General features: G+C 46.8%; 2 protein-coding genes across 2 annotated transcripts; both read left to right on the top strand.

Moving 5' to 3' along the window:
* The first annotated feature begins 6 nt into the window (after positions 1-6).
* ERLEC1 (endoplasmic reticulum lectin 1) lies at positions 7-13,796 on the top strand. Its single transcript, XM_009640820.2, has 14 exons — positions 7-24; positions 748-852; positions 2,083-2,163; positions 3,057-3,134; positions 3,263-3,326; positions 5,254-5,294; positions 7,649-7,872; positions 10,023-10,152; positions 10,676-10,837; positions 11,491-11,550; positions 12,286-12,410; positions 12,815-12,892; positions 13,077-13,152; positions 13,506-13,796. Exons 2-14 carry the CDS (start codon positions 790-792, stop codon positions 13,575-13,577), a joined length of 1,254 nt encoding a protein of 417 aa, XP_009639115.2. The 5' UTR covers positions 7-24; positions 748-789; the 3' UTR covers positions 13,578-13,796.
* Positions 13,797-18,401: 4,605 nt separating this feature from the next.
* On the top strand, positions 18,402-22,364 carry LOC104127978 (toll-like receptor 2). The gene is made up of 2 exons (XM_009640695.2): positions 18,402-18,679; positions 19,266-22,364. The coding sequence occupies exon 2, from the start codon at positions 19,267-19,269 to the stop codon at positions 21,889-21,891; it is 2,625 nt and encodes an 874-aa protein (XP_009638990.1). The 5' UTR covers positions 18,402-18,679; position 19,266; the 3' UTR covers positions 21,892-22,364.
* The last annotated feature ends 4,819 nt before the right edge of the window (positions 22,365-27,183 follow it).

Genomic DNA, 27,183 nt, shown 5'->3' with positions numbered 1-27,183 from the left:
TGGCCCGGCACCGAGTTCAGCCTGGTTGGTACCGGGGTCCTGAGGGGCTGTGAGGGGTCCCCCCACCCGCTCCTTCAGCGGAGCCTCCCTCGCTGGCGGAGCCGGGCGGTTGCAGCCCTCACAGGGCAACCCAGGCGGCAGGAGCGCGGCCCGGCGGCCGGAGCCCCCTCAGGCTTGGCCGTCCTTTTCGAAGCCCCCGCGCCACACACGCCCCCCAGAAGGGGGTGTTTCAGTCAGCGTAGCCTTGCCGGTGCGTGCCGTAAGCGGCACCCCGCGTTTTGGCCGCCGGCGACAAGCGGCGAGCGCGTACCGGCGCACCGGGCCGGAGGGGGGGTGTTTAGGCCGGGGCCTGAGCCTGGCAGCGGGGAAGATCCCCGGGAAATCTGGCCTGAAAATGGGCGTGGGAACGGCCGGTTGCAAAATGTAATGGTTGGGCGGGTGTTTCTTTAATCGAGGTTTTTCACAAGAGTGGGGAGTATGTCAGCGGGAGGAAGAGGAGCGTGGAGGAGAGCGGGAATGCGGCTGGAGGTGGAAGGGTCCCAGCAAAGGAGAAGGCGAGCAAATGCTAGCAAGCCACGTCGAGCTTAAGTGCCAAAGCCCAGTCTTGTAATATAATTAAGACCTGGGATAGCCTCTGGACCACCTGCCCTATGAATTAACTGTACTGCTCGAGAATTCAGGAATATTTCTAACAAGTAGCGTTAAAAAAACCCACCAGACTAATCCATGGGTTGGTTGTTTTCCTAGCCTACAACCGGTGTCCTGTACAAAGAGGATAACTACATTATAATGACCACTGTGGACAAAGAAAAATACAAATGTATACTTCCGCTGATAGCAAGTGGCAATGAGGTAAGTTCAGTGAAGTCTTTTTTTGTAATTACAAGCTGTAGACAAGTCATTACTTTATCTTTTCAGTTAGTTTTTTTTCAAAATAAAGACTTTTTTTTTCCCCAGTAAAAGGAAAAACATCTGCAGAGTGTCACAGTTTTTAGCAGATGCCTTCACTTTGTATTACACACTAAGCTCTCTACAAAGTGGGGCCAGCCTGCCCAAGCCTGAAGTCCCTATTTGGCGACAAATGATTGCTGTGATGTTCTGTTTATTGCAAGGTCTATCACTGATGGGGAAATTCTTGTGTTTTAAGTAATATTGTCAAATTCTAGGCCAGTAAACAACTATAAAGGTTGTTAACGCTGCTGTCATAACTGCTGTACCTGAAAATACTATCCCGGTGGTGCTTCTACCACCAGTAATAAAAGCTTTATTGTCTGTCCTCTATTCTTTAATTGGAAATCTGAATGTGCAGTGTGGGGTTAAAATAAAAAAAAACCAAAACCATAAATACATCTGTTTGTACAAGAGGCAGTAGATTGAGGAGGCCTTTGGTGAGGTTTGCCATCGATCATTCGTTCCTCCAACAGTTCATTTTTTTTCACGCCATGGGAGCTTGCACAGGCAAGCTGTGCTCCTGTGCGAGACACCCCCATTTTCACTCTGCTCTCATCCTTTAAGCAACTGACAGTACGGGGTGCTTCGGTGTAGCCGAGACGTCTTTGGTACTGAAGAATTTTGTGTGGAAATCTCTTCAATAGCATGCACATTTATAGAGCAAAAATTACACAGAAATAAACTTCCACGGTACTACTTATGCTTTTTTGATCCATGTTTTTAAAATTGCCTGAAAGCTGCGTGATGGGCCAATTATACTGTGTCAACACGGCGTCAGCACTGACTAACAAATGAAAAGATAAATGACGCTGTTTTCCTATTCACGCCCCAGGCTGCCACCCTGCCCATGAGCAAGTTCAGCGCTCCTACTCTTTTTGCCACGTGTGTATTTTTTAAACCACAAAACTTTTCCGTTTTGACCACTTTATTTGTGACTTTTATTTGCCCCTTCTCACCAAACTAAATTATCTTTTTTTTTCTAATCACCACACAGCTCCTTCAGGGCAGGAATTAATGAGGTTTTGTACCTTTTAGTTTACAATAGATTTTTTTTTTCTTACTATTGCAGACGAATATTAACTCACCAAAGTACTATTAATTTTAATGTAATGAAATATCCTTCTATTCTAGGAAGAAGAAAAGGACTATAAAGGTCCTACTCCAGGAGAACTGCTGGAGCCTCTTTTTAAGCAAAGCAGCTGTTCATATAGAGTATGTTACTTCTCTGTTGATAACTTAAATGCTAATCAAAAGTTCACGGTCTAGTCCATGTCAAGGTTTAGTGTAGTGAACTGTTTGGATAATTATGTCTCGGACTTCAGGTACTAATTTAATGCAAAAATAAGGTCTCTACGACTTTATGACTAAGTCTTAATATTGCTGATAAAATTCTGTATAACTGAAGATGTCAGGATGCAAGTAAATTGGGTTGCTATAGTAGCAATTTAAAAATGTGGATCTAAAACATTTACTTCCAGGAGTTGAGCCATAATGTGCGACAGTCTAATGAAAAGCATTTCTTAGAAAGTGTTAGAAGACCAAACCAAACATATTTCTAGATATTCTCAAAGTTTTCCAGCTTTCCCTCAGCTGTTGTCCCAGTTCAGAGATGGGTGTCTTCCTTTATAAGAACAAGCCTAACAGCAAACAAGCTGGTACTGAGAACCAGAGAGCGCAGAAGTGGCCAAATATTATAGCTGTGCAACGCCCCCCACGAGTCCTTGAGGAAGGACGGGTGGGTCAAGCTCAACTGGTAGTCAGCCGGTACCTACAGCAGTTGCCAAAACCAGCCTGTGCTGAGTCACTACAGCTTAGCCCTCACTATCTGGGGGCAAATTTAGTCTTTACGTCTTAGTTGTATTTTTTTCCTTTGTTTTATCTATGTGAAATTTAAGGAAACTTTGCCTGTTGGGTTTATTTGGAACATCATCGAAACGCTTGGGGAACACGGAGACATTCACTGTGCTGTTGTTTTCGAGGGTGCTCAAGCTCACCTGCTTGGGCTGGCGTTTCATTGCTGCCAAAGCCAAAATTTGGGGGGACTGGCAGGGGGAGTAATGTATCCAAACATATATCTTTTTATTCATTTATTTATTTATTTTAAGATTGAATCTTACTGGACTTACGAGGTCTGCCATGGAAAACACATCCGTCAGTATCATGAGGAGAAGGAAACGGGACAGGTAGGTCCTGACCCCCTTTTCCACTGGCATGTTCATGCTTAACTCCTCTAGGAGACTTGAATTCCTGTACACTTGAAAAAGTCTGAAAAAAGGTAACTGAAATATCTTTTAACTTCTTTTGATTGTAGAAAATAAACATCCAAGAATACTATCTGGGAAATATGATGGTAAAGAGCCCATTATCAGAACCAGGTTTGTCTTAGATTATTTTATTTTGGTAATGCTAATTGATTGTTTGGTTTTTAATTATTATTGTCTGAAAAATATGCTGTAGAAAACTGATTCCTAGTGCAATAGAATAGAATTTTTTAGATTACTTTTTCTTTTACCAAAATACATTGTTTTCAATTCCTTTTCAGCACTCTACGTTACATACACCCTGTCAGTTTTGCCATGCTGTCTAATTGATTAGATTAACTAATCTTCAATAATTGTCAGGGAAAGAAAATACATAATATAAGAAACAGAAGCAACACGTGACAGACCAGACTTTGACAACGTAGCCTGTTGCCACTTTCTTTTTTGGGTGGGGCAAAGCATCTTTCAAACTGTGAGCAGAGGGCAGAGTGTGTAGCACATCCTGGGCTCTGCCCTTCTGTAATAAAACACAGTCTGCAAACCCAAACGCTTAGAGCCTTTGCAGGTAAGATTTAATCCTTGGAACTGTTGGAGGGGTTTTTGTGGGATTTGTTTTTTTTAGGGATTCTGGCACAGACCTTCAGAAATACTGAAGTGCCTGAAGCAGGACTTTGGTGGAAATTAGGCAGCTGAGACCCAAACTCAAGCTGCAGTTTAAAATAACTGATTTTCTGAACACTTGGATTTTTTTGCCCATAAATTATTGTAGGTGCTGGAAGTTCTTGTGGTCGCACCTGCCAATATCTGCTCTCCTGGGTGAGCACTTTGGCAGTATGTTAGCCCAGAGAACTCTAAAAATCCACAGACGAAGCGTTCATTCATCGGAGATGATGATAGAAACAACAGAAAAAACATAATCTAGTTGTTTTGGTTTTTTTAATTCTAGGCCAGTACATGAGCAGTGGGCATCACTGTTTTCCTAAGAAAAGTGATTAAGTTGAACGCCTCTGTCTTGGGGGGGATTTAGCGCTATTAATCCCTGTCCTTTGAATTCCTACCTATGGCCTTCAGTTGGGTATCTTAGTCCTGAAAAGAAACACAGCTTCAGAAGCTGCATTGCTTGGCATTTTGTTACTAGTGAGTTGGAGTGCTTGTTCTTGCTGTTGGTAAGCCTGTGCAGAGATGCCCGATTCTCCCGAGATGCAGCTGTACAGAAAACAAATTGTTTAATTTGAGTTACCAGTTCTTTTGCGGAGCTAGATGCTGAAGTTACCATATCTGAGGCTTTTAGGATGGTGACCCTCTGTCCTCTCCACCTAAGTGGCAGACTGAATTCCTTCTACACTTCCTATGCAGCAATTCATGCTACTTCTCTTAAAAAAAATAACACAGATGGTTCTCAAACCATCGCGAGCTGAATCCACACATGTGATACAGTGAACTTGGAACAGCTGAATGGGTGACAGCAAAGCAGCGCAGCCTTTTGCGCGCCCAATCCTGCACGGAGTCCAGACCATCTCCTGAAGCAGTTCAAAGGCAAAGGGTAGCTCCTGCCTGCGACAGCTTGCAGCCCCTGCCCCATAACAAGGTTTACTTTCAAGAGCATTAGTATGGCATGTGGTCTGGCCTTGCTTCTTCCTACCACAAGCATGCCCTCTGAGGCTGGCTAGCGGGTGGGCTGAAGTACTCACCTGTTTACTGCCCCAGCCTGTAGTTCCCTCACTTTGAGAAGAGCAGCCAGCTGCCCCTCGCACAACAGCGGCAGGGACATGTTCTCCCTGCACTGCGAGGGCTGGATTTGGCCTGACCTCTGAACTCAAAATTGTTTCCAGATGGTGCTAACTCGTACTTTGTTCTGTTTTCTCTGGACCCCAGATCGCTGTTTATTTCCTTTCTTTCCTCTTTTGCACCTGCAAGTTCATGAAATAGACTCCTGGCAGTGTGTACACAAATACACAAAACATACAAACTTTGCTGTATATAATTTCATTTTATTTCAAGTTCAGACTTTATGCTCACCTCATTCTTAATTATTCCCTAGATCAAGAAGAGAAGGAAAATCCAAAAGAGAGTGCAAAAGAGGCAAGTGAAAATCATCTATTTTAACTTTTGCCGTCAGTAGTGGAGGCAATTTATATATGATGCGATTATGTAATTAGCTCCCTACCAAAGTGAGTATCAAAAAATGAAGCTCTGTTCCTGAGCTGCATTCTGCTCACTTTTGATTATCGGTCCCAGCTCAGAAAGCTTATTTAGTCTAGCTTGTCAAATTTCTTGCCCTTCTACTTATTTACATTAAAGCTACACTAATCATAAACTTAAATGAGATGAATTATATACTCTGCTGCTATCAAAACCATACACATAGCTACAAAGTCACATTGTGGTCTAGCAACAATTATTTTTCCAGCTTACATCAGAGATCCCAATTCCCTTAATTATGCTTTCATGCATTTTGGGTAGGGAGAAATGCTTAACAGAATCCTAAAGCACAAAATCCCAAGAAGATTTCTTAGCCGACTTGATGACCCATCCCATAAAACTCCATGCTCCCTTTTCCCCTTAGAGAGCTTTGGCATTTGTTTAGGCCCCGAAACTCTGAGTTACAAACTCATAGCAAAACAATGGAAGTACCTGAAGTGCGTTGGAGTTTGGAATCAGCAGTAGCAGATTTGACCTGTGGACAGACACGCACCTACCTTGTTTCCAGTTGTCCTTAATTTTAATTCTGAAATGAAATTTTTGCCTACATGTTCTTTGTAATGCCGATTTACGTAGCAGGGAGTGGTTCTTCTGCAGTGGATCTCAGGTGATGTACACGCCTGAGAAGCATTGTGGAGGTAGTTGGGGGAGCGGACCCAAGTCAGAATGTGGCCCATTCTAATGGCAGTGGCAGTTATGCCTCTCTGAAATTAAAGAAAAACAGGTTTTCTGTAGTGTAACTTTTTTTTTTTAATCATTTCAGAGGAAGTCTTTTACTGCCTGTTTTTTTTTTTTTTTGGAAAGTATTTATGATATGCATACACTGCCTTGGTTTCGGTCCATAATGAATTTAGACTTGCAATTTGCATGGAATCTCTACTCATGGATGGGAAACAGTGCGCAACACAGCTGGGGGGTGCTTACAGTAACCAAAACCTGCTGCGACTAGAGAGTGACCTGAAGTCCTACTGGGCGCCTTGCAGCTGTGTGCAAACAACAGCTATCTCCATTTAGAGGTCTTGAATAGTTACCTCCCATGAAATGCGTAGGCATAATTTTGCAATTTTTGAGGAAAAAAATCAGTTATTTCATTCAGAAAGATAGAAAGGGAAGGCACAGCTCTTTTGTACGCAGCCAGAATGTATCTATCTTCACTTCCCACCTTTGACTGAATATTGAGGTATAGAGTGGGTAAGTGACTGGAAGCCAAGGAGCGCCCGAGCAACGAAGCTGCCGGCATGTTTGTTTGTTCTTTAACCTCATGAATGCCTCATCACCTCATTCGTGATGGAACAGTTTGCAGGAGGAGAGAGTCAGTGGCCTGTAGCAGGGTAACATGGTTTGAAAACCAAAGTAGGTGAGCTAGAGAAGGATCTTGGGTCCCCAGGTTAGTGTCCAGAAGGCATCACTTTTAGCACAGAGCCTGATCTGTTGTGCGCTGAAAACCTTCACTAGCTCAAGCAACGCAGGTAGAAAAAGGTGTAGTTTGTGGGTTCCAGCATGGCTTTTGCACAAACAGAACTTTTGGTTCCCAGGAACTTCAGCTGCTTCCAAGATGGGAGCCAGGAGAGGGACTTTTACCGGTTTGGGGAATTAATTTCTTAAAGTGGGAGCTGGATGAAACACAGGAAGGAACAATTCTGGAGAGAGCTTGCTTAAAACATGTACAAAAGTGGGATTTACCTTGTTTATATCAGTAACTTTCTGTTAGCCCCGATAACAGACGACACGGGATACGCTGGCTAAGGAGCAGCCCAAGCTGGGTGTGCTGAGCGGCGTAGTGCAGGTATCGGGATGACTTTGCAGGGGCGTTTTTAGATTCTTCATGGCCTGGCACTGAAGCGAAGGCAGCGTGCCTGGCCAGAGCTGAGCCGAGTCTGGCGGAGCTACTCGCCTCCCCGTCTCTTAGGTTATGGGGTGGACACCGCTGGCTTGGAGCTCTTCCAAAACATCACACCCAGCTGGGCGAGCGTTCTTAGAACCGAAACGTCAGGCAGCCTGTGCAGAGAAACCAGCTGCTTTTGCAGCCAGAGCTCGTGTGGCTCGGTGCGTTTGCGCGGTGCGGGAGGTAATAAACCAGAGCGTGTTTGGGTGCTGCAGAAACAGCAAGTAACTGCACAGGGGTGGGTTTCAATCCAGTAACGCTGGCTCTGCACCGTGCAATAATATTTTTCATTTCAGAAGGGTCGAAGGAGCTTTACTGTTATTCTTAACTATGACTTTCTTTCACCTAGATCCCTACAAAAAATATAGAAGGGCAGATGACCCCCTACTATCCTGTAGAAATGGGAAACGGCACGCCTTGTAGCTTGAGACAAAACCTACCCAGATCAAGTACAGTGATGTACATCTGTCATCCAGAAGCTAAACACGAGATTCTCTCAGTAGCAGAAGTCACAACCTGTGAATATGAAGTGGTTATACTGACACCTCTGTTGTGCAACCATCCTAAATATAGGTACGGTACTCAAATTGTGGCTAACGTTACCCCTCCAGATGTTCATCGATTTCCATGCATGTGTTTATGTCATAGATCCAGCTGTGGTTTCTGGTACAGAGCTGTGACTCCTGTACGTAGTTACTCTGCATGTGTGCAGAGACTTCAGCTCCTCTAATTTCAGAAAACAACAGTATGGTCTTCGGCCACAACCCTAACGTTTATTTTAGCAGTTATTTTAACGTTTATTTTCACTTCAGGAGCTCCCATCTGTCTCTGTCCTGCTTTATTGCCTTACCTTCAGCTGTGTAAGTCATTTTCACATGAAGAATTCATCATTTCAGTGTTACTTTCCAAAAATCAGGTTTAGGATTCTTTTTTTGCCTGTCCCTGAATTGTACCATGCACCTAAGGGATACCTTTAGTCTCGAGAGTACAGATTTTTGACCTTTCCAGGGGTGTAAATAGAATTACAAGGTGAGTGTGACATACAAATGAGGGGGAAATAACGGACAGGAGTTCCAAATGTCCCGTGTACATGGATGTTGGAACAAGTGAGTCTGTAATCACTGTTCTGAAATAGGCAACAAAGTCTAAAGGATAACTGCTCAATCGTGCATGGTATAAACTCTTGCCGGTTGGAGTCAATAAGTTATGCTGTTGTTAGTATCAATTATAAATTTTCTCATGTAGCCAGCTCTGGCAATGCTATGTTATCTGTCGCGCTTATCGATTGCGCTATTATCTGTTTACTCTGTGAGTCTTTTAAGCCTCTGTATCAGTAGAAAACTAGAAAGCGCACAGGCAAGTTGTTTTATTGTTTGATAAGAATAAAACCTGCTACCTCCTTCCCAAGGGAGGGCACGGAAGGCTTCCTGGCCACCAGCAGGAAATACCTAAAATAAACATGCATGATCTTTCCTCTCCCACTTGTGCCATCTTAGTAAACAGAGGAAGGTGGAGATAGTGGGCTGGAAACCCTGCTCCGTGTCAGCAGAGGTGACCAAATCAACCTAATTTTCAGTTAAATGTGCTTTTCCTGCCACGTGTTCCTGAAATAGCATGGAGCAGGACTTCAGCCACCAGCGCTTTTCCTCTACACCCCCTAGCTTATCCAATAATGCACTTGCATGAACTTAGCAAAAGTATAGCCGTCCTTCCTAGTCACCATTCTTCTTTGGGTACAATTGGAATTTTTTTAAATCGGTGGGAACTGGGGACAGGGAGGAAGGCAGTGAAAAGTAGGGTTTGTCTGCAGTAACAGTTAGTGTTGTTTAAATAAAACTCAGGTAACTCTAGGCTGCTCTGTACAGGGCTTATTTAATCCAGGGTGCAGGTACTGTTCAGGAAACGTTTGTCAGTGGTGATTATTATACAGCCACTGCTGCGTATTACAGACTCTTCCTAGGAGGGCATCACAAAATGCCACCTTGCCCCTGAAGCAGTATCTGTGTATTTATTTTGTAAATAAGCTTTCTCTAAAGAGGACCTTTTCCATGAGAACAGAACAAACGCCTCCTTTGTCAGCACAATCTTCATTTTGATGTTTCGCTTTCCTTTACTATTTTCTGTTAAGGTTTAGTTGGGGTTTTAACGAGGCCTTCGTTTCTGTAAACTAAGGGGAAAGCGGTGTTAACTCTGCTTCATCGTTTCACTTTTTCTTTCCCGACATAAGCTGCTTTTTGCAGACACAGCTCATGAAGGAGGTGATAAAGGAGTAGTGGGTCTCTACGCAGCATGAAAAGCCATGCGTGTCAGATAATATAAGAATGTATTATTTTAAGTATATGGGAACTGCATCTATCGAGTTTAACCTTTGCCGTTTCCTCGCTTCTGAGGGAGTTTTACGGAGCTGTGAGACTACATTCACAGTACACGTACATCGCAGTTTGCTTTTTAACGTGCAGCTTTATCCCCTTCGGTGGAGAGGGCTTAGACTGCATTGCCAGTTGTCCGGCAGCATTAGGAGTGAGACCATGCTGGGCAAAAAGCCTGTTTACATCAGTTGTAAAACCCATGTAGCTTCGGCTGGCACGGTGCAAGTACAAGAGAAAAAAAAAAACCCAAACCAAACATACCTCAGCCCAGCTCAGTCGGAAACTCGGAGCAATAACACGCGTGGCTTGTCCTTGAGGCGCAGTGAGTGATGCATCGCTAACTCGTTTGGACAGGTTCCGGGCCTCCCCTGTGAACGACATCTTTTGCCAGTCTCTGCCCGGATCCCCACTTAAACCCCATAATCTGGAACAGCTGGAGAAACAGCAAGAAATGATGAAGATGCCTTTTAGGAGGGTTAAGGAGGTAGGATTTCTTCCATTTTAAATAGAAGAAATACTTATTTTCCATTTTGTACCACGTACAACTTCGCTTCCCTGGAGGAAGGTCTCTTACCCAACTTTGTAAGACCATGTCGGTCTTTCAGCTTGTTGACATCGCCTGTAACTTAACTGGAAGGAAAACAAAGCAGCTAAGTTTGGGCTACTGATTTAAAACATGCATGGCCCTCATAGCCTATGCTTTACAAGAGCGTTAAGTTTTTGACTTCTGATCTTTTTGTTTCAGCTATGCTGAAGACAATGAAAGCAATGACAAAACGCTTTCGTACTTCTTCCCACAGCCTACGTAGCATTAAGTAACTTCATGCCATTTACAAGACTCTGCGAGGGACCTATAAAAAAATCTAACCAGGTGCATTTGTGCGACGCTTTCGTACTTCTTCCCACAGCCTACGTAGCGTTAAGTAACTTCATGCCATTTACAAGACTCTGCAAGGGACCTATAAAAAAAATCTAACCATGTGCATTTGTGCATACTTTAATTTCAGGAAGAAATGCCTTCAACAAAAGAAGAGAAATTCTCCTCCATTCACAAGCCGGTAGCTGTTGGAAGCCATCAGCTATTGACCGTGGGGACAACCCACATCTCCAAACTGACTGACGACCAACTTATAAAGGAGTTTCTCAGTGGTTCCTACTGCTTCCATGGGGTGAGAAGTAAAGCTGTGCCTAATAAAATGGCTACTCCTCAATTGCACATACTGGTTTAGGTATTTGGTTTGGTTTTCCATGACCTCTGGTAGTTGCATTCTTCTACCCAGAGTAATTGTCCCCTGCATTGAGAGAGGGAAGGTTTCGTGCCACAGCCTGTGCCAGAGAGGTTTAACCTTGCTGTTGAAATGCGATTTGTTTGAGCCGTGAAATGAAAGCAGATCATGAGAATTGTTCAGTGCTAAGTTTGTTAATGAGAAGAAAAAAAAAAATCTGATAAAACTTAATTGAGAGAACAGCCAGCAGGGAAAGGGCCTCGGAAGTTGTCCCTGTCGCTGAAAGAGAAAGTGTTTCTTCAAAAGATGAATGGGGGTGTACAAATCGTGTAAGGAATGGAGTCCTCTGTGGCTCTTCCAAGAGTCTTTGCTTACACTCATTTATTCCATCCTGTGCCTAATTAGTCTCATAAGAGATGCTCTCTCCATGCAAACCTTGAATCAGCACATCTGATTAATGGGTACGGAGTTTTACGGCTAAAACAGCCATCAGGTTGGGGTCTGGAGGGACCGGGATGGGGGCTTCTGGGGGCATTCGCTTTGGTTTGGGGGGTTGGGCTTGGTTTAATGCTGAGATTATTTATACCTCTCCCTAGGGCGTTGGTTGGTGGAAGTACGAATTCTGCTACGGCAAATACGTTCATCAGTATCATGAGGTACGTTGAAATATTTTTCTCTTCTGCCACTAGATGGCTGTGGGCGTGGGGGAAAAAGGGTTAGAGGATCTGCCAAAAAGAAACGTCCTCTCCTTGGCTGACCAGTATCTTGGGTTTAAGGAGTTGGATTTCAGAAAAGAAATCCCTCCGTGTGCTGCCTCAGTTTATGCAGGTGCCGTGGCAGGTGGAGCGCAGTGATAATCAAAGTTGGTTGGTGGAAGTACGAATTCTGCTACGGCAAATACGTTCATCAGTATCATGAGGTACGTTGAAATATTTTCTCTTCTGCCACTAGATGGCTGTGGGCGTGGGGGAAAAAGGGTTAGAGGATCTGCCAAAAAGAAACGTCCTCTCCTTGGCTGACCAGTATCTTGGGTTTAAGGAGTTGGATTTCAGAAAAGAAATCCCTCCGTGTGCTGCCTCAGTTTATGCAGGTGCCGTGGCAGGTGGAGCGCAGTGATAATCAAAGCTGAAAAAATGGGGGGGGTGTTTGTGGGATTGCTCTTCTGGTCATCGAAACACCTTTATCAGCGCTCACAGCCCGGGCGGCTGTTCCGAAGAGACCGTCAGCGCGACTCCCGACCCTGGGACACGATCAGTCGGAGTTTGTCCCAAATGCAAGAGCACGTTGACAGCGACAGACTTGCTCTAGGAGTGACATTCTACACGTCATTGAAATATCCTCACCGCTAGTTGTACGACGCGAGGTGCAATTATCAGCTTTTCCTGTTTTAGGATAAGGAGAGTGGCAAGACTTCCGTGGTGGTGGGCACCTGGAGCAAGGAGGAGCACATTGAGTGGTCCAGGAAGAACGCTGCTAGAACCTACTACCTTAGAGAGGACGGCACACAGACGGTGAGGTACGGTCACGGGCGCCACCGCTGCTGCTCCGGCGACCTGTTCCTGAGCCGGTCTCACACTTGCCATAGAGACACAATGCCAGGGCCCGCTTCTGCAGCACGCGAATATTTGGTTTACAAACGGATACAATAAACTGCCAAGAGCAGTGTGTAGGGATCTATTTTTTTTCTTTCCCCCCAATCCGTATCAGAAAGGGCAACCCAACCCTCTGGCTGTGCTGCAGAGAAAAGCCTTCCACTAGCGAACAGCTCTTTGCTCCTGCAGTAACTGAAACAACCTCTTTGGTTTGCGTGTTGGAGTTAAACACCTGACGACTGAGGCGCTGGTGTCACACGAGCGAGCTGTGTGCGGCGGCGTGGCGGTTAGCGTTCCCAAACCTTTTCATTCCGCTCTTTCATGGCAGGATGGTGTCTCATTTCTACGGAAACGGAGATGTTTGCGACTTAACAGAGAAGCCACGGCAGGTGACTGTGAAATTGAAGTAAGTTGAGTTTTTTAGTAAACTGATGGTTTGTCTCTCTGCTTCCTGTGAGAGGGGTAAGCCTCTGGGCCTTCATTGCTCAGAAAGGAGCGACCGTTCGCTTACCAAAAGTGCTGGAGGCACCTGTGCTTAACTTTGTGCTTATTACCTGCTCAACGCCACAACATCTCTCGCCTGTTTTCAGATGTAAAGAATCCGATTCCCCTCACGCTGTGACCATCTACATGTTGGAGCCTCATTCTTGCCAATACATCCTCGGGGTACGTAAGGACACGCCTGGGTTCCCCGAGATCAGGGATGGTTAAAATAGCCCCTTCCTCCCCATGACCCTTCACAGAAGGTTCCCGGGGTGCGCTTTAGCCCACAGACGTAGCCGGTAAACGAGTGCTGCTTTGTTCAACTGCATTTGCTCAGGGGAGGGAGCGTGGTGGTGGTGGTGAGCTGCAGAGGTCGTGCCCAGAAGCGAAAAGCCCTTACTAAATTTTACAAAGCGATGCTTGAGTGCTGAGCCTCTTGCAATCGGCTGGCGTTAATCTCAGGCTCTCCATCGTGGGCTCTCATAGAAGTTTCCCAACAATTCCATGGTCTTTAATGTCCTGCTCTTATGTTCAAGGTGGAGTCTCCAGTCATCTGTAAAATTCTGGATACAGCGGATGAACACGGGCTCCTTTCAGTGCCCAGCTGAAGAGGGGTGGAGCCCGTGAACAAGCCATACCCGTTGCCAACCCCGCCGGCGTTCGCCACGCTAACATCCCCTCCCTGAGATGACAGAGAGCAGCTTTCAGCCAACCAAGCTCACCAGCAGAACTCCATGAGATGAGGGACTCCTGAACCACTTTGTGTATAACTATGTGTATATAAGAGGTTATCGATAAACTTTTAATGATTAAAACCTTGTCTTGCACTTCCTGTGTGCCTTGTGTACGACACGTTCCGCCACCGTCATCATCACTAAGGTGTAACTTAGCGACTTTAAAACGGCAAAATTAACAAGGTTGAGCTTCGAGGGAGGCGTTCAGCTACTATCGCAGCGCTTCCTCCGGTTATTTCTTCCCCCTGCCCAGGCTGCTTTCCAGGACATTTTTAACCCTGTAGGGTTCAGCTCAATACATTTATTTTGCTGCCATCAGTCAGATGTGCTGGTTTGCGTTTCGGCCCGCAGCAACGGCGCGTGCTCCCTGTGTGGGTCACGGATGGCAGCCTGCTCCGTTTCCTCTTCTCTAAAGCTGTTATGCAAGGTCCGGGAATTTTGTAACTGATGCCAGAGGGAAAAGGGCCAACCCTTTGGCATGTGACACACGGAATGCTCCCCAAAATAAACTGCCGGACTGTTGCAGTGTAAGAACCCATTTTATTGTCTCATGGAGGAGAAGAAAACCAAACCAGCAGCAGCAGGATGATGCAGCATTTAAGTTCAAAGTGATGGGTCCTGCTCATATCCTTGTTCCTGGTGGCTTAGCGGTGTGACGGAGCAAACTGGGAAAGGGGGTGGGGTGGGGGAAGAGTCTTCTACTTAGATTTTGGTTTTTCCCCTAGAGTCTTCTACCCAACTTTCTTGTGAAGCATAAGATAAATCAGCAGAGAGTTACTTAAGTTTTAATTCTTTATTTAGCTAGTAGCTTTTAGAAAAGAGAAGACATTCAAAGCGGTCTTTGCCTGACTCTGGGTCTAACTCCGTTTCCCTAACGTTCTTTCCCTTGCCTGACAGTCAGCTGGACCAACCTCCTCCTCGCTCTCATGAATCTGGGCCCCGTACTGACCACAGCGAGCCTCGGGCCACACAGGAGCACCTTGTGGCGCCCCCAGCCTGCGAAGCTTGCGGGAGGGCTCCCCACCTCGCCACCCACCCAGCTTGGGAGGAGCGCTGCAGCACCAGCTCCCGCGGCTGCACCGCTGCCCCTCAGCGGCCTCAGTCCCGGTTCTGGACCGCCAGCGGCGCCGCTCACTCGGGTCCGCAGCGGCGAAGACGTGTCCCAAGGCAACGCAGAGTAAGAAAAAATAAAACCCGTTTAACCTTAGCTACACCCAACCTGCCCGTGCAGTGGGCTGGCTGAGTCCTCTCCTGAGGGCTCTGGCAGCAGGTGGAAATGTTCGATTTATGCCGTCCCTCGCGACAGTCCTAGTTTGGATCGAGCCTGCCCCGTATCCACTTGGCTGCTCTTAGGGAAGGCAGCAGCTTAGCACTGGGCCCAGCTCAGGCCCCGGCGTGGATGTGGATGTACGTGCCACGGTGCCCCGCCGCAGAACGCAGACACGTGGTGCGGGCTGGGACGGTGTCGGGCTCCCTCGGCATCCATCAGGCTAGGCCGTATCAAAACTACAGCACGCTAAACCCTCCTGCGCACCCCTCGGTTGTGGTAATTACATCAGAGGAAAGGATAAGAATAGTTATCTTGCAGAACGTAAAGAATTCCACTTCCCCGCAGAGACGGAAGCCCCCGGCGCGATGGGGAAGCACAACCTCTGACTAAGCGGCACCTTGGTGCGCCACTAATGCCAATTTTTGCCATTTTATGAGCAAACCACACTGTTGCCAAACCCATGAAATCTGCACCCTGTTCCCCATGTTCCTCAGCCTCTACTTCCCCTCGCCCAGGAAGCAACATGCTCGCAGACGTTCCTGCCCTGCGGCCGAACTGCCCGCCAGCACACAAACCCACAAAGGCCAAGAGCGCGCTTTTCTCGTCCGCCCTCTCCAATCTCTCCCCGACCAACTGCTGATTTGGGAGAGAACCAGCGAGGCGGGGGCGAGGGGAGCGGGGAAGACACACGCCAAAACCCCACAGGGCACGACAGACCACGAGTTGATGCTGCGAGAAAGAATTCATTCCAACCAAATTTTATGTTTGAACACATTTGAATCTAACCTAAAAGAAATTCGCAGTGGAGAGCAACTGGCTGCTTCGACCCCCTCCCAGCCGAGCCCTGGGGCGCAGGAAGCTGTCGGTACCAAGACAAAGCAGCCTCGTCTGGTATGCGGAAAGCACAGAGCAGAACTGGGGGGCTGAGGGTCTCTGCGCTGGTCTGCTTAGATTTACGCCCGAGATGTTACGCGGGTTTGCTTCCCGGCGGTTGTTTCCATGCTCATTTAAGAATCAGCAGCGTGGAAAATAACGTGAATGGCAGACAGCAAATCTGCAGCAGCGGCACTGATACCATCTGCAATTAGTCACAGGGAATTACACCCAAGGAAAGTAGATTTGGGAAAGTGAAACATGCCGCTTATCGAAGATATTTACTTCTACAAAGAGAGTTCAAAGCATGAGCGGGCTTAGGGCCCAAACCACAGGATTTCTGCACACAGAAAGAACAAAAATCAGTAACGAGCACTTAACACCCCCGCCCCCCCCAAGCACCTGCACAGGAATGCTCAGAACTCGCTCGAGGGCTCCTCCTGCGCGACCCAGGCCAGCGATAGCACGGCGGCGCTCGCTTCGTGCTGAGACCTGCTGGCTGAGCATCACAAAAGGGAGTCAGAATTTTCTAGAGGGAGTTGTGTCGCTATTGCCACGGCTTTGTTCGTGTTTCCGCTCAAAGATGCTGCTCAAATGCAGCAGCTGTTTGACTTCAGGCGACAGGGATTCACTCCGGAGCTCATTTTTAGTTGTCACTTCAACTCACAAATTATTAATTAGCCGCAAGACCGGGTCAAAAAGCAGAGAGAATGTTCATGTGAGACATCTGCAGAGCTGATAAGAGCTGAGAAGAGTCGGTGGCTCAGTGTGCGAGGCGAGACGGTCCCTGGGACGTTTCCCTCAGCTGAAGGGGTGAAATAGGACGATCAGTCTCAGAAAGATTTTCCCAAGTGGCAAAGAAATGCGGGGTGTTATTCCCTCTCCCTGCGCCCAGGCAGACGAGTGCATTTCCTGGTCATAAATTATTTGTACAGACGTGACTTACGGTTGCCATCCAGCCCCCACACCTAAGCCCGCCTCAGGAAGACAAGCTCCTGCTCCTTTGAGCTCTGCTCTCCCGACGGCCGGTGCTCGTCCCCTCTGGCCTTGAGCAGGTCTCGCACAGGTCCGGCCCTCATCCCTTCGATTACATTTCCAGCACACAGAAATATCCCTGGCAGCCGGGGAACAAGACGATGCGTTTCAGGAATGAAATCTCTTTATTGAGTCCCTGTGGGGAACCACGACCCTGCCGCTCAGCCGCGTTGCGCGTACCTGCCCTACTCGCTCGCGCGGACCTTGCGCATCTGCTGCTCTTTCTCCACAATCCCCAAAATAAGAGGTTGCTTTAAAAAATAAAAGGAGAAGGCAGGCAGACTCGTCGGGGAGAAGTGTCTGCCTACGGGGGGTCGCCCCAAGCTGAAAGCAGGAGCAAGAATCCTTCCTGACATGTCCCAAATGCTCTTAATTTCCTGTCTCTTCTACTAAAGCAAGTCAGGATCTGTCTGAAGAACGGATGATTTCAGGGCAATTCCCAGCACCTGCCAGGGCAGGAAAGCGTCCAGTCAGACTAGAAGGGGAGCACAAACAACCCTGGGGTTTTCCAGCCCCTCAGGCCTGCACGGGGAGCCTCTGGGCTACCGCATGAGTTTCCAGTCACCGGCAGTTACGAAAGAGTGGGGGGGAGGGGGAAAAAAAATCAATAGCGGAAAAAGCAGAGCGGCTGACAGAGCTCCACACCTTGTGCAATCTGTTGACTCCCCTTCTGCTGGCATCCCGAAGTAGCTGCAAACAGAGGGCGATTCGTTCAAGGCAGCACCATAAACACCAAGAACACTGTTATTTTTAATTCCCTAGTTAAAGTGCGCAAAATGTAGGATTGCTCGCTTTGCAGGCGCGCTTCTGGCACGCGAGACCTTGTAATCACACGTAAGAGCCCGACAGGAAAACCTCCCCATCTTAGGAAACACACCCCACAACAAAAACCCCGATCCAGGAGTAAATCAGTTTTCTAACCCTGCGGTCACACTTGGTGCTTCCAGACCTCCCCTGCGATGCTCGGGTAGGAGCGAAGCCAGGAGATGCCGTGGGACGACACCGTTCACGGCCTCTAAGCATTCAAACGCGCAACTTACGCCAAAACAAGCAACTTCCACCTTCGATTTTCCCCTCCGCGATGGGCTGAGCAGCTGCTGGTAGCGGCACGATTGGGAAAGCTTTACAGATTTCACCAGGGGGAGCAGGGTTGGGCAGTTCCTGGGGGGTTCCCGGTCCGCCCCACCCCGCTCCCAGGGCTACAAAAGGCAGCGGTGGCAGCGGTCAGTACCGGCGGGGGAGCAGCGCCGAGGAGAGCGGGTAAAAGAGGGGAAGGGGACAGGGAAGGTCGCTGGAAGTACGAGGGAGCTGTCAGCTCTCTTCCAGCCCTAAATCTGCAATGCATTCAGTGCCCCGGGGCCTTGCTTACCCCCGTGGTGCAGGGCTGCCGGCTGCGGGCTGTTGCGGTTCGGAGCGAGGCGTGAGCTGGGGACGCTGGGCGGTCTGGTGGGGTCCTGCTGGCAGCAGAGGGTCCACGGGGCAGAGCTGCGAGGGTGTTGGGGTCCCTCCTCTTCAGGTCCAAGCCTGGTGGGCGGCAGCGGGGGTTTAAACACCACCAGGTTGCTCACCTGAAGGTCTGCGCTTGCATTTTCCCCTAATAAATACACGGACTGTAGGCGTCAGGGAACTGGTGACGGAGAGACCCGGGGCAGGAGAGGAGCTGGGCAGCGACGCTACCAGGCAATAGGAAGTCTCCAAGGATGAAGGACGCACGGAGCAGTGACCTCTCCTGGTGCAGGCTGCCTCGTACAAGCCTCTGAAGTTGTACTGCAAAGCAAACTTTTCCTTACTCCGACAGGTAAGGCAAAATACACGGTCGCTAGTAAATTCTTGGCAGACCAAACCACCAAGGGGATGGGATCAGGAGAAGACAGGCGATCCCACAGTTACGTGGAGCTCCCTGCCACGTTCCTCCCAAGAATGTTACTGAAGTGGCTGAAGAGGTTTTGGACGGGTCAGACTTACCTGGTTGTTGTGCGCCAGGACGGGAGACGTAAAACCCGAGTCGTGGGCAGTGGTTACGAATGTGCATTTCAGATTTTGCCATGGGAAGGTGCTCGTGCAAAGGCTGCTCACTGCCTGCCTGGGCTGGGAGGGAAGGGATTAAATAAAAATGTTAAAAGAAATCATTCAGACTTTATCGACAGTGATCTGAAATGACCAGCACGCGCCTTCAAACCATTCTCCGACACCATCTTTTACATTGACTCTCGAAAATAATAACGAAGCGAGATGTGGTTTTATGTAGCTAAAAAGGGACTCATAGACACAACCAATGGAGCAATTTCTGTACTGACAAGTAAACTAGGATTTAGGGGTTTTGTAAGGGCGTTCGTTAACACGGAGCATGTTATAACGATGGATTTTACATTTCTTTTTTCCAGGATGAGGATCCTTATTGGAAGCCTTCATTTCTACTTCATTTCTTTCTTATTCAGTGGAGCAAAGGGATTCCTAACTCTGAGGACACCCACAGCCTATACCTTCCCATTTTATAACTACTCCTATTTAAACCTCTCTTCCGTATCAGAAGCACAAGCTCCAAAAACAGCAAGAGCTCTCAATTTCTCACATAACTTAATTGAACAAATAACCAAGAGAGACTTGGAAGGTTTTGACACGCTGGAAGTTTTAGACCTTTCCTACAATCGGATTAAGGACATCGAACCCGGTGCGTTCGAGAGGCTGCTCAGCCTCGTTTCTCTGAATTTATCATTTAATGATAAGAAGCTTCTTGTACTGGGTCTTCCACCCCACCTGAAGCTCTTAACCAGTAGCGAAGCCTCAGGGTCTTTACAGCTTTTAAAGGATTTGGACAAATCACCAGGGGCTGCTCTGGAGCCCTCTGCATCCGCCAAGGAGCTGCCCCATTCCGGAGGGCTGCCTGCCCGGCAAAACGTTCATCCGAGGCTCCGACGAGGTACAGAGAATCTTCTTCGACGAGCAGAGAAAAACACAACGGTCTCTCCCATGGCCACATTAAGGCCTAATTTCTGCGGAGCACCAGTAAATGGGATACTCAATCTGTCGAACAGCAAACTCTCTGAGGAAGAGCTGATGTTAAAACTGGATCCAGATGCCTGCCAAGCTCAGCTGGACGCTATCTTGGAGCTTGACATTAGCCACAGTGACCTGGAAATGGATCTGCTGTCGCTGTTCGTTCTGTTTCTGCCCATGAAAAACGTGCGGTCCATTGATGCCAGTTACAACAAATTAACAATTAACATTCTAGACGCCGAGGCGATCTGTAACTTCCCGCTCAGCAAGGTGTTGTTTTTAAATATTAGCAACAACCCCATAAACAGCTTGGATACGCTGTGCCTGCCTTCAACCATCAGGGCAATTGACTTGTCCTTCACAAACATAAGCCAAATACCCCCAAATTTTGCTAAGAAGATGTTTAACTTAGAAAACATGTACGTTCAAGGAAATCACTTCATATACACTGTACGCCCAGAAACCCCTAACGCAGTTCCAGAAGTCCCCCCCGGAACTGTACGCATCAACGCCATTTCGTTCGTCAGAAACCAGGCCGGTACACCCATCGAGAGCCTTCCCAAGAAAGTGAAACGCCTGAAAATGTCCAACTGCTCCATCGTAGAACTGCCAGAGTGGTTTGCTGGCACAATGGAAGAATTAGTATTTTTGGATCTTAGCAGCAACCGGATTTCCATGCTTCCTGACTTACCTCCCTCCCTGCAGCATCTCGACATAAGCAACAGCGATATTAAAATAATACCCCCTAGTTTTAACTCCGTCTCCAACTTAACAATACTTAGTATCCAAAATAACAAAATTACGGATATGCATCCTGAGCATTTCCCGTTGACTTTAACAAAATGCGATATTAGTAAAAATAAGTTGAACAAGTTGTCGTTAACAGACGCCCTGGAGAAACTCCAATATCTCAATGTTTCTGGCAACCTGATCACCAGACTGGAACCCACTGGCAACCTTTCTGCGCTCGCTAACCTGGACAGTAGCCACAACCTAATTTCAGAAGTCCCTGATCACTTTGGGAAATCTCTTCCAATGCTGAAATATTTTAATTTATCGGGGAATAAGATCTCCTTTCTACAGCGTGGTGCTCTCCCGGCCTCTCTGATTGAGCTTGACATTAGCGACAACGCCATTACTACCATAGTGGAGGACACTTTTGGCCAGTTAACCAGTTTGAGCGTTTTGACTGTTCAAGGTAAACATTTTTTTTGTAACTGTGACTTGTACTGGTTCGTGAACGTGTACATCCACAACCCGCACCTGCAGATAAATGGCAAAGGCAATCTCTGGTGCAGCTTCCCACCAGACAGAAGGGGCTCGTTGGTGGAGAGCAGCAACCTCACGCTTCTGCGCTGCTCCCTGGGTGTCCAGATGGCCGTTACAGCTTGCGTGGCCGTCCTGGTTGTTTTGGTGCTAACAGGCTTATGCTGGCAGTTCGACGGGCCGTGGTACGTGCGAATGGGTTGGTACTGGTGCATGGCGAAGAGGAAGCAGTACGAGAAGAGGCCAGAAAACAAGCTCTTTGATGCCTTCGTTTCATACAGCGAACAAGACGCAAACTGGACCAAAGAGAATCTACTGGAAAAAATGGAAGCTGACGGATTCAAGATCTGTTACCACGAGAGGGATTTCAAGCCAGGGCATCCTGTGCTTGGTAACATTTTTTACTGCATAGAGAACAGCCATAAAGTCCTTTTTGTTCTCTCTCCCAGTTTTGTAAACAGCTGCTGGTGTCAGTATGAACTGTATTTTGCTGAGCACCGGGTCCTGAATGAAAATCAGGATTCCCTCATCATGATTGTGCTGGAAGACCTCCCGCCCCACAGCGTGCCGCAGAAGTTCAGCAAACTCAGGAAGCTGCTGAAAAGAAAAACCTACTTGAAGTGGAGCCCTGAGGAACGCAAACAGAAAGTGTTCTGGCATCAGCTAGCTGCTGTCTTACGAACAACCAACGAACCACTTATGAGAGCGGAAAACGGATCCGCTCGGGATACGTACGAGTTGGAATGAGATGTGAGAACGTGTAAAGGTTGTGCCTGGGAAGCCTGCGGTTAAATAAAAGCGTTTCTGTGTTTACCTCCTGCAAAGGCTGCTGTGTTGCAGTGGGGGTTTGTCTCGGATCAGTGCCAGGAGAGATCACTACTGGGTTGGTAGCACGCGCGTTAGTCCGTCCGATGAAAGAATCCGAAGGGCTGAGAGCTGAGCACTTTAAACAGCCTTTTCCTCCCGGGTGCTTGGTTCTCTTCAGCTATTTCCAGCATTTCCTAAAATGCTGTAATGTCACCTGAAAGGAAGAACAGCTCGAGTCACGCTGCATGTCCTAACCCTGGTTTTGGGATTATTGCAGAAAGAATGGAACGTGAGGTCATTCAGAGGGAAAGCTGCAGTTCAGATTCTTGGTTCTAGTCCAGCTTAAGACAGGAACACAGAGCGTGTACACGTAAGAAAACCACAAACCACCACACCACACAGGTATCACTTTCCTTCTGTGGCTTAGCAAGAAAAGATTAAAGACTGACTTAATGCAGCCGTCCGGGAGCTGCAATTGCAAATCCGCACTGCTACATCGCTTGGTTTAAGTAACTGGTGGAAGAGACCAGCCCCTAAAACCTTTTCTAATTACAGATTAACATATACAACCAGGCCATCAAAAAAGAGCCAGCTGAGCGCGCCAGCCTCTGGTGTTAAATAATCGGTGTGAGCTTTATTTAAATGCTGTCATCACAAAGCTCTGAAGAATAAGCAAGGAAGTTCTGTCTTAACACTGTTTAGACTTAGGGAAGCTTCACTTGACACAATCAGCCTGACCCATTTCAAATGAATTCAGTGCTCCCTTTGCACAGCCCTTGCCATCACCTAGTACTACTTAATAGTTCTATTTATTGTATTTGGGGGAAAAAATAAATAAATTCAGCTGATCTAGTGTCCACTTTCGAGAAAAACCAACAGACTGCGACACTAAGTAAATACCAGGTGAGAACAAATCATGTAGCGTAGCACAGTCTGGACTCGCTCGTAAGATGAGCAGCCCCAGGTGACTTACCAGCAGAAGAGCACAGACCCAGGGACGCAGAACGCCGAGGCACGACACATGGGGCAGCACGTTCGGAACGCGTACTCTGAAAAGGAACTAGCTCTGCTGCGACAAAGGAAGACCAACGCCATCCTATGTGATGCCAAAAGGGGAGACACGAAACAAACAGAAAGAGATGTCAGTAAATCCAGCAACTCTTCTGCGACGTGTTTCGAAAAGGAAAAGATCCAGCTGGAGCAGCAACAGGGTTTTCACCCTCCCTGTGCTGCTTCCTAGCAAAAAGGGAAAACCCCACACTGCAGGGCGCAGCATGTGGGACTCTTGGAACCACGGTTCAGGGACAGCTTTTGTAGTGAATGAGAGCATTTTCCTAATGCTAAACTAAACCCACTTTAAATAGGAACTGACAACGACCTGTTGTCAGCATTTATCAGCACATACTGAACGCCATTTTAAAGTCAACTTGCCAGTACTGATTAAACTTAAGGATACTGAGCTTGGTACATCCAGCGAGCACAGTGCTCGAACTCGATGATAACCAGAGGGCTATTCAAATCAAAGACATCTGCATCAACTGCACCGCAGGACAGAACCGATGCTCACAAACCCCAGAAGTGCTTTGAAATTGCCTCCTTCCCCTTTGCCCCATGGTGCTGATTCTCCAGTTTTCCACCAGCGCAAGCAACAAGAAGCAGAGCAGCACTTACCCTCCTCTACCGTCTCCGTTTACAGAGACAGAACTCTGTACTCTGTGCAAACTCACCTTTCCTCAGCAAGCACGAGGAGTCATGTACGCTGACTGTCATGAAAACAGAATTATTTTCCTGTTCCTTAAAGTGCTGTCAGCCTGGCAGCCAGCTAACTGGTGAAAGAGAGAGACAGGACCTTGTTTCCTGGTCTGCGCGGCACAAGCAGAATTGCTTACCAGTGCTCAGTGGCAATGTAATCACCCACCCACCTGTGGCATTGGTGCAAAAACGCTCCTCTTAAATACTAAAAAAAAAAAAAAAAAAAAAAAAAATTCAAAACACGTTCAAAACAGACAGATGGCAAAGCTAGAAAACGTCCACTGGACTCCACCTTAACCCCTGTGAGACTATTCTATTATTTTAAGATACGACACCGCCTGCCTTCTCTCCGTTTCCATCGTGAACACCTCACGTTGCTCTCTGTAGCCCTGCTTTGCCTCCTCGTGGAAGAAGGTGGAGAGAGAACGGTGCAGGGAGCACAACGGAAGTCCCTGTACTTTTTATTCCCTGTGCTGCAGGTGCGGGGGTATTGAAGATGAGATGGGGGAGAATTTCCACAGCTTTCCTAACAAGTGACAAATTACATACCTAAACCAGACATACCATAAAATACCACAAGATACCACAAAAGGATTAGGCACTGATCCTCCTGACTATCGTCCGTCCAATTTTTGCAGCTCTAATCTCTCGTCTAAAAAGTTCTGGGGCGGTGCCCAACTGTTGGAACATTCTTGAGCAACTTCTGTTTAAAATTATTTGGCATTAGCAGCTTTTAGGTTTTATATATAAAGGATAAGAAATACAATACTGCAGGCCTCCAGCGGAAAAAGTCAACTCATCACCATAAAGCAAGATCTAAGACTTCAAAAAGTCTGTGAATTACAGAATCTTTCAAATATTTCTGTCCATGTAAACAACCAGACGTCACCTGTTCGTGAGATCAGCCCCAAGTAATTCATCAGCTGTTTTTCTAATAAGCTGCTTTATGCTTTCTTTGAGGCTGCTCCTGATCTCATGAGATACCCTGGTCAAACTGTCAGTAGCACACCAAACACCGCAAATGCAGGTTTTCAATAATAAAGCGTAAATGGTCCTCGGACCAAATGTCGTGACAGCAGCCAACACCAGCAACTTCAAAGGAAGCCGAGGAGCACACTGAAAGCACACTTTGGATACGATGTTCCGCCGCGATGGGTTCATCCTAACCCCAGAAATCAAAGATTGCCTTAATTCCCAGAGTATAAAGTTTTACATATATTGCAAAACGTGTTGGTGGTAACTGTCAGGTTCCCAATACCCGTATTACCCACGTGAAATACCTGTTAAGCCTTCCTAGTTTTTTCTCAGCGGCTCTGCAGCGACACAGCGTACGTACAGGCAGTAAGGGAAGCACCGCGCTTCATGAGTCTTGCATTCGCCACCTTTCACACTCCTGAGATGCTTTCTGGTTCTTGCGCTACGGACGGCACTAACTACAGACCTAATTGTTCCAAAGCACTCACTGCTCCCATGCTTTTACTGCTTACTCTCTTACCCACCTCCTCTCTTCATGTACATTTTCCGCCGCCTTCACCCAGCACTCCGCTGCTTCCCCTCTCCATCAAATTTCTGCCTTTTTAACCTCGCGGTCCCGCTTTACTGGTTCTGTGCTCAGCAGAAGGTGGTTCCGATACAACAAGGGGGCTAAAAGGAAAAAGCAAAGTTATACCCCAGAAGAGACCAAACCAATTATTTTTCGTATGATAAGTACTTCAGTTTATGATTCACTCCAAAGAAATTGTACCTACATGTTTTCAAAATCCAATCTCCGTTTACTACATCCATAAGCCTCCCCCAAAACAGTTATTTAGTACAACTGACAACTTAAATCAGATTTTGTTCCTGCTGCAGATTAAAAGGCGCTGCACCTTCCTATCTGATGCTATAAACACATCAACACGTGGGTTGTGTTAAAAATACAGCTGGCACCAGGAGTTAACAGAAGAGCTCTGAAGGGACTTCACTTCTTGTGTCTTAATGATAAATCGTAAAGGCAACAAAATCTCCTTCTATCCTAAAGCCGTACCCTTCTTGCTTTGCTCCCACATGAACAGCCAATGCGAATCACTTTTATGAATCAGGCGTGAGGGATTTCACCTTCTACCATGTGATGAAGTTCACGTGATCCAACCCAAAAGCACGGTAGGAGTCGTGCAAACATGCAGCAAACCCCCGAACTGCTTAATGCTAAAACCAGTCTTACTGCAGATCTCCAGCTCCCTTAAAATACGCACAGGACCCCACCCTGCAACTGCTTTTGGGGTCCTGCCCTATGCTCCTTACCATCCGAATCTGTAACTGCTGCTAGGAACGTATAGTTCGAGACAAAATGACAGGAGCCCACGTAATTTTTCCCCTCCAAATTCGTACTAGAGAGAAATGTAAAGAGAGCAAAACCAAACAAGACAGATCTTTTAGTTATCTTTTATAACTCCTTTAGAAAGAACCGCGTTATTCATTTATAGAGAAAAATATCTGGGCAGAGAGAAAAGACTTATGGAAGTAATTTCAATTTTACATTTGTATTAGAAAGTTGTTCACATCCATTTTATTGCAAGAAAGCTGTCTTGAGTTACTCAAAATTAATCAAAATTCAGAGTGTTAAACAAAGAGCAGCGTTCATAATGCAACGGTCTTCGAGGAAACCCTTGAGAATAGTTAACAAACAGCCTAAACCACCACCAACCCCCAGACAGCCACGATGGGAACGCTTTTTGTTTCTAAACCAGCACGTCATCTTCCCGTCACTGTGATTTTGCTCAAGATGCGGCATTTTCCTACAACGAGGCACCAGAAGTCTGTGGCACAATTCTTTCGGAGATGCTAAGGCTCTGCCGAAGTCCACAGAAGTTGGAAGGCGATTGCTTGTTTTGAAAAGACCTGGCCACTTAAAGCGATAATTGCCAGGAATTTCAACACCCCCGGATTATTCCGTTTCATAAGGGATTCCCACAACACACAACACAAACGGCCGGAGTTATAAAAAAAATATTTAACTCCTGTTGTTTGCTCACGGTGTAGACCAACAAATGAAGTTTACAAGTAGACAGATTATTAATCTTTAAATCCAACTGATGTTAGATTTCTTAAGGAAACCTCAAAAACTCGTAGTCATCTTGTTATGTGGTGACTCTGCTGCTAAAAACGTTAAGAGCTGTCAGTTCTACCTCTCGGGAACATCACAGCCAAATCCCCCCGATTCCCGCTTTTATACAAAGTCATGGATCAAAAAAAGCAACCAGCAACCATACTCTTTGTGTAACCATTAGAAATTAGAACAAATTAGAAAATTCCAGAGGTGACAGCATTACTAATAGCGTATCAGTACGATCATATTGCAATATTCATCTTTATCCTCAAGTAAAACCCATAATTAGGTATTGCACAGTTATTTCTATCAGATGGAAAATACTTCTCCAAATAGATTATTTTGGAATACATAACACCACCGATCCTTAAAATAAATGTACAGCAGAAATT

Source organism: Egretta garzetta, unplaced genomic scaffold (genome assembly GCF_000687185.1).
Source record: "Egretta garzetta isolate BGI_Z169 unplaced genomic scaffold, ASM68718v1 scaffold200, whole genome shotgun sequence".
Lineage (NCBI taxonomy): Eukaryota > Metazoa > Chordata > Aves > Pelecaniformes > Ardeidae > Egretta > Egretta garzetta.
Note: the sequence above shows the minus strand (reverse complement) of the source record. Positions and strands in the feature narration are given on the sequence as shown.

Excerpts from the sequence above, each read along its gene's own strand:
- ERLEC1 (XM_009640820.2), top strand. The coding sequence starts at position 790 with ATGACCACTGTGGACAAAGAAAAATACAAATGTATACTTCCGCTGATA. Across the intron at positions 3,135-3,262 it reads AGGAGAAGGAAACGGGACAG|AAAATAAACATCCAAGAATA; the intron begins GTAGGTCCTGAC and ends TTTTGATTGTAG. Across the intron at positions 7,873-10,022 it reads TGCAACCATCCTAAATATAG|GTTCCGGGCCTCCCCTGTGA; the intron begins GTACGGTACTCA and ends TCGTTTGGACAG.
- LOC104127978 (XM_009640695.2), top strand. The coding sequence starts at position 19,267 with ATGAGGATCCTTATTGGAAGCCTTCATTTCTACTTCATTTCTTTCTTA.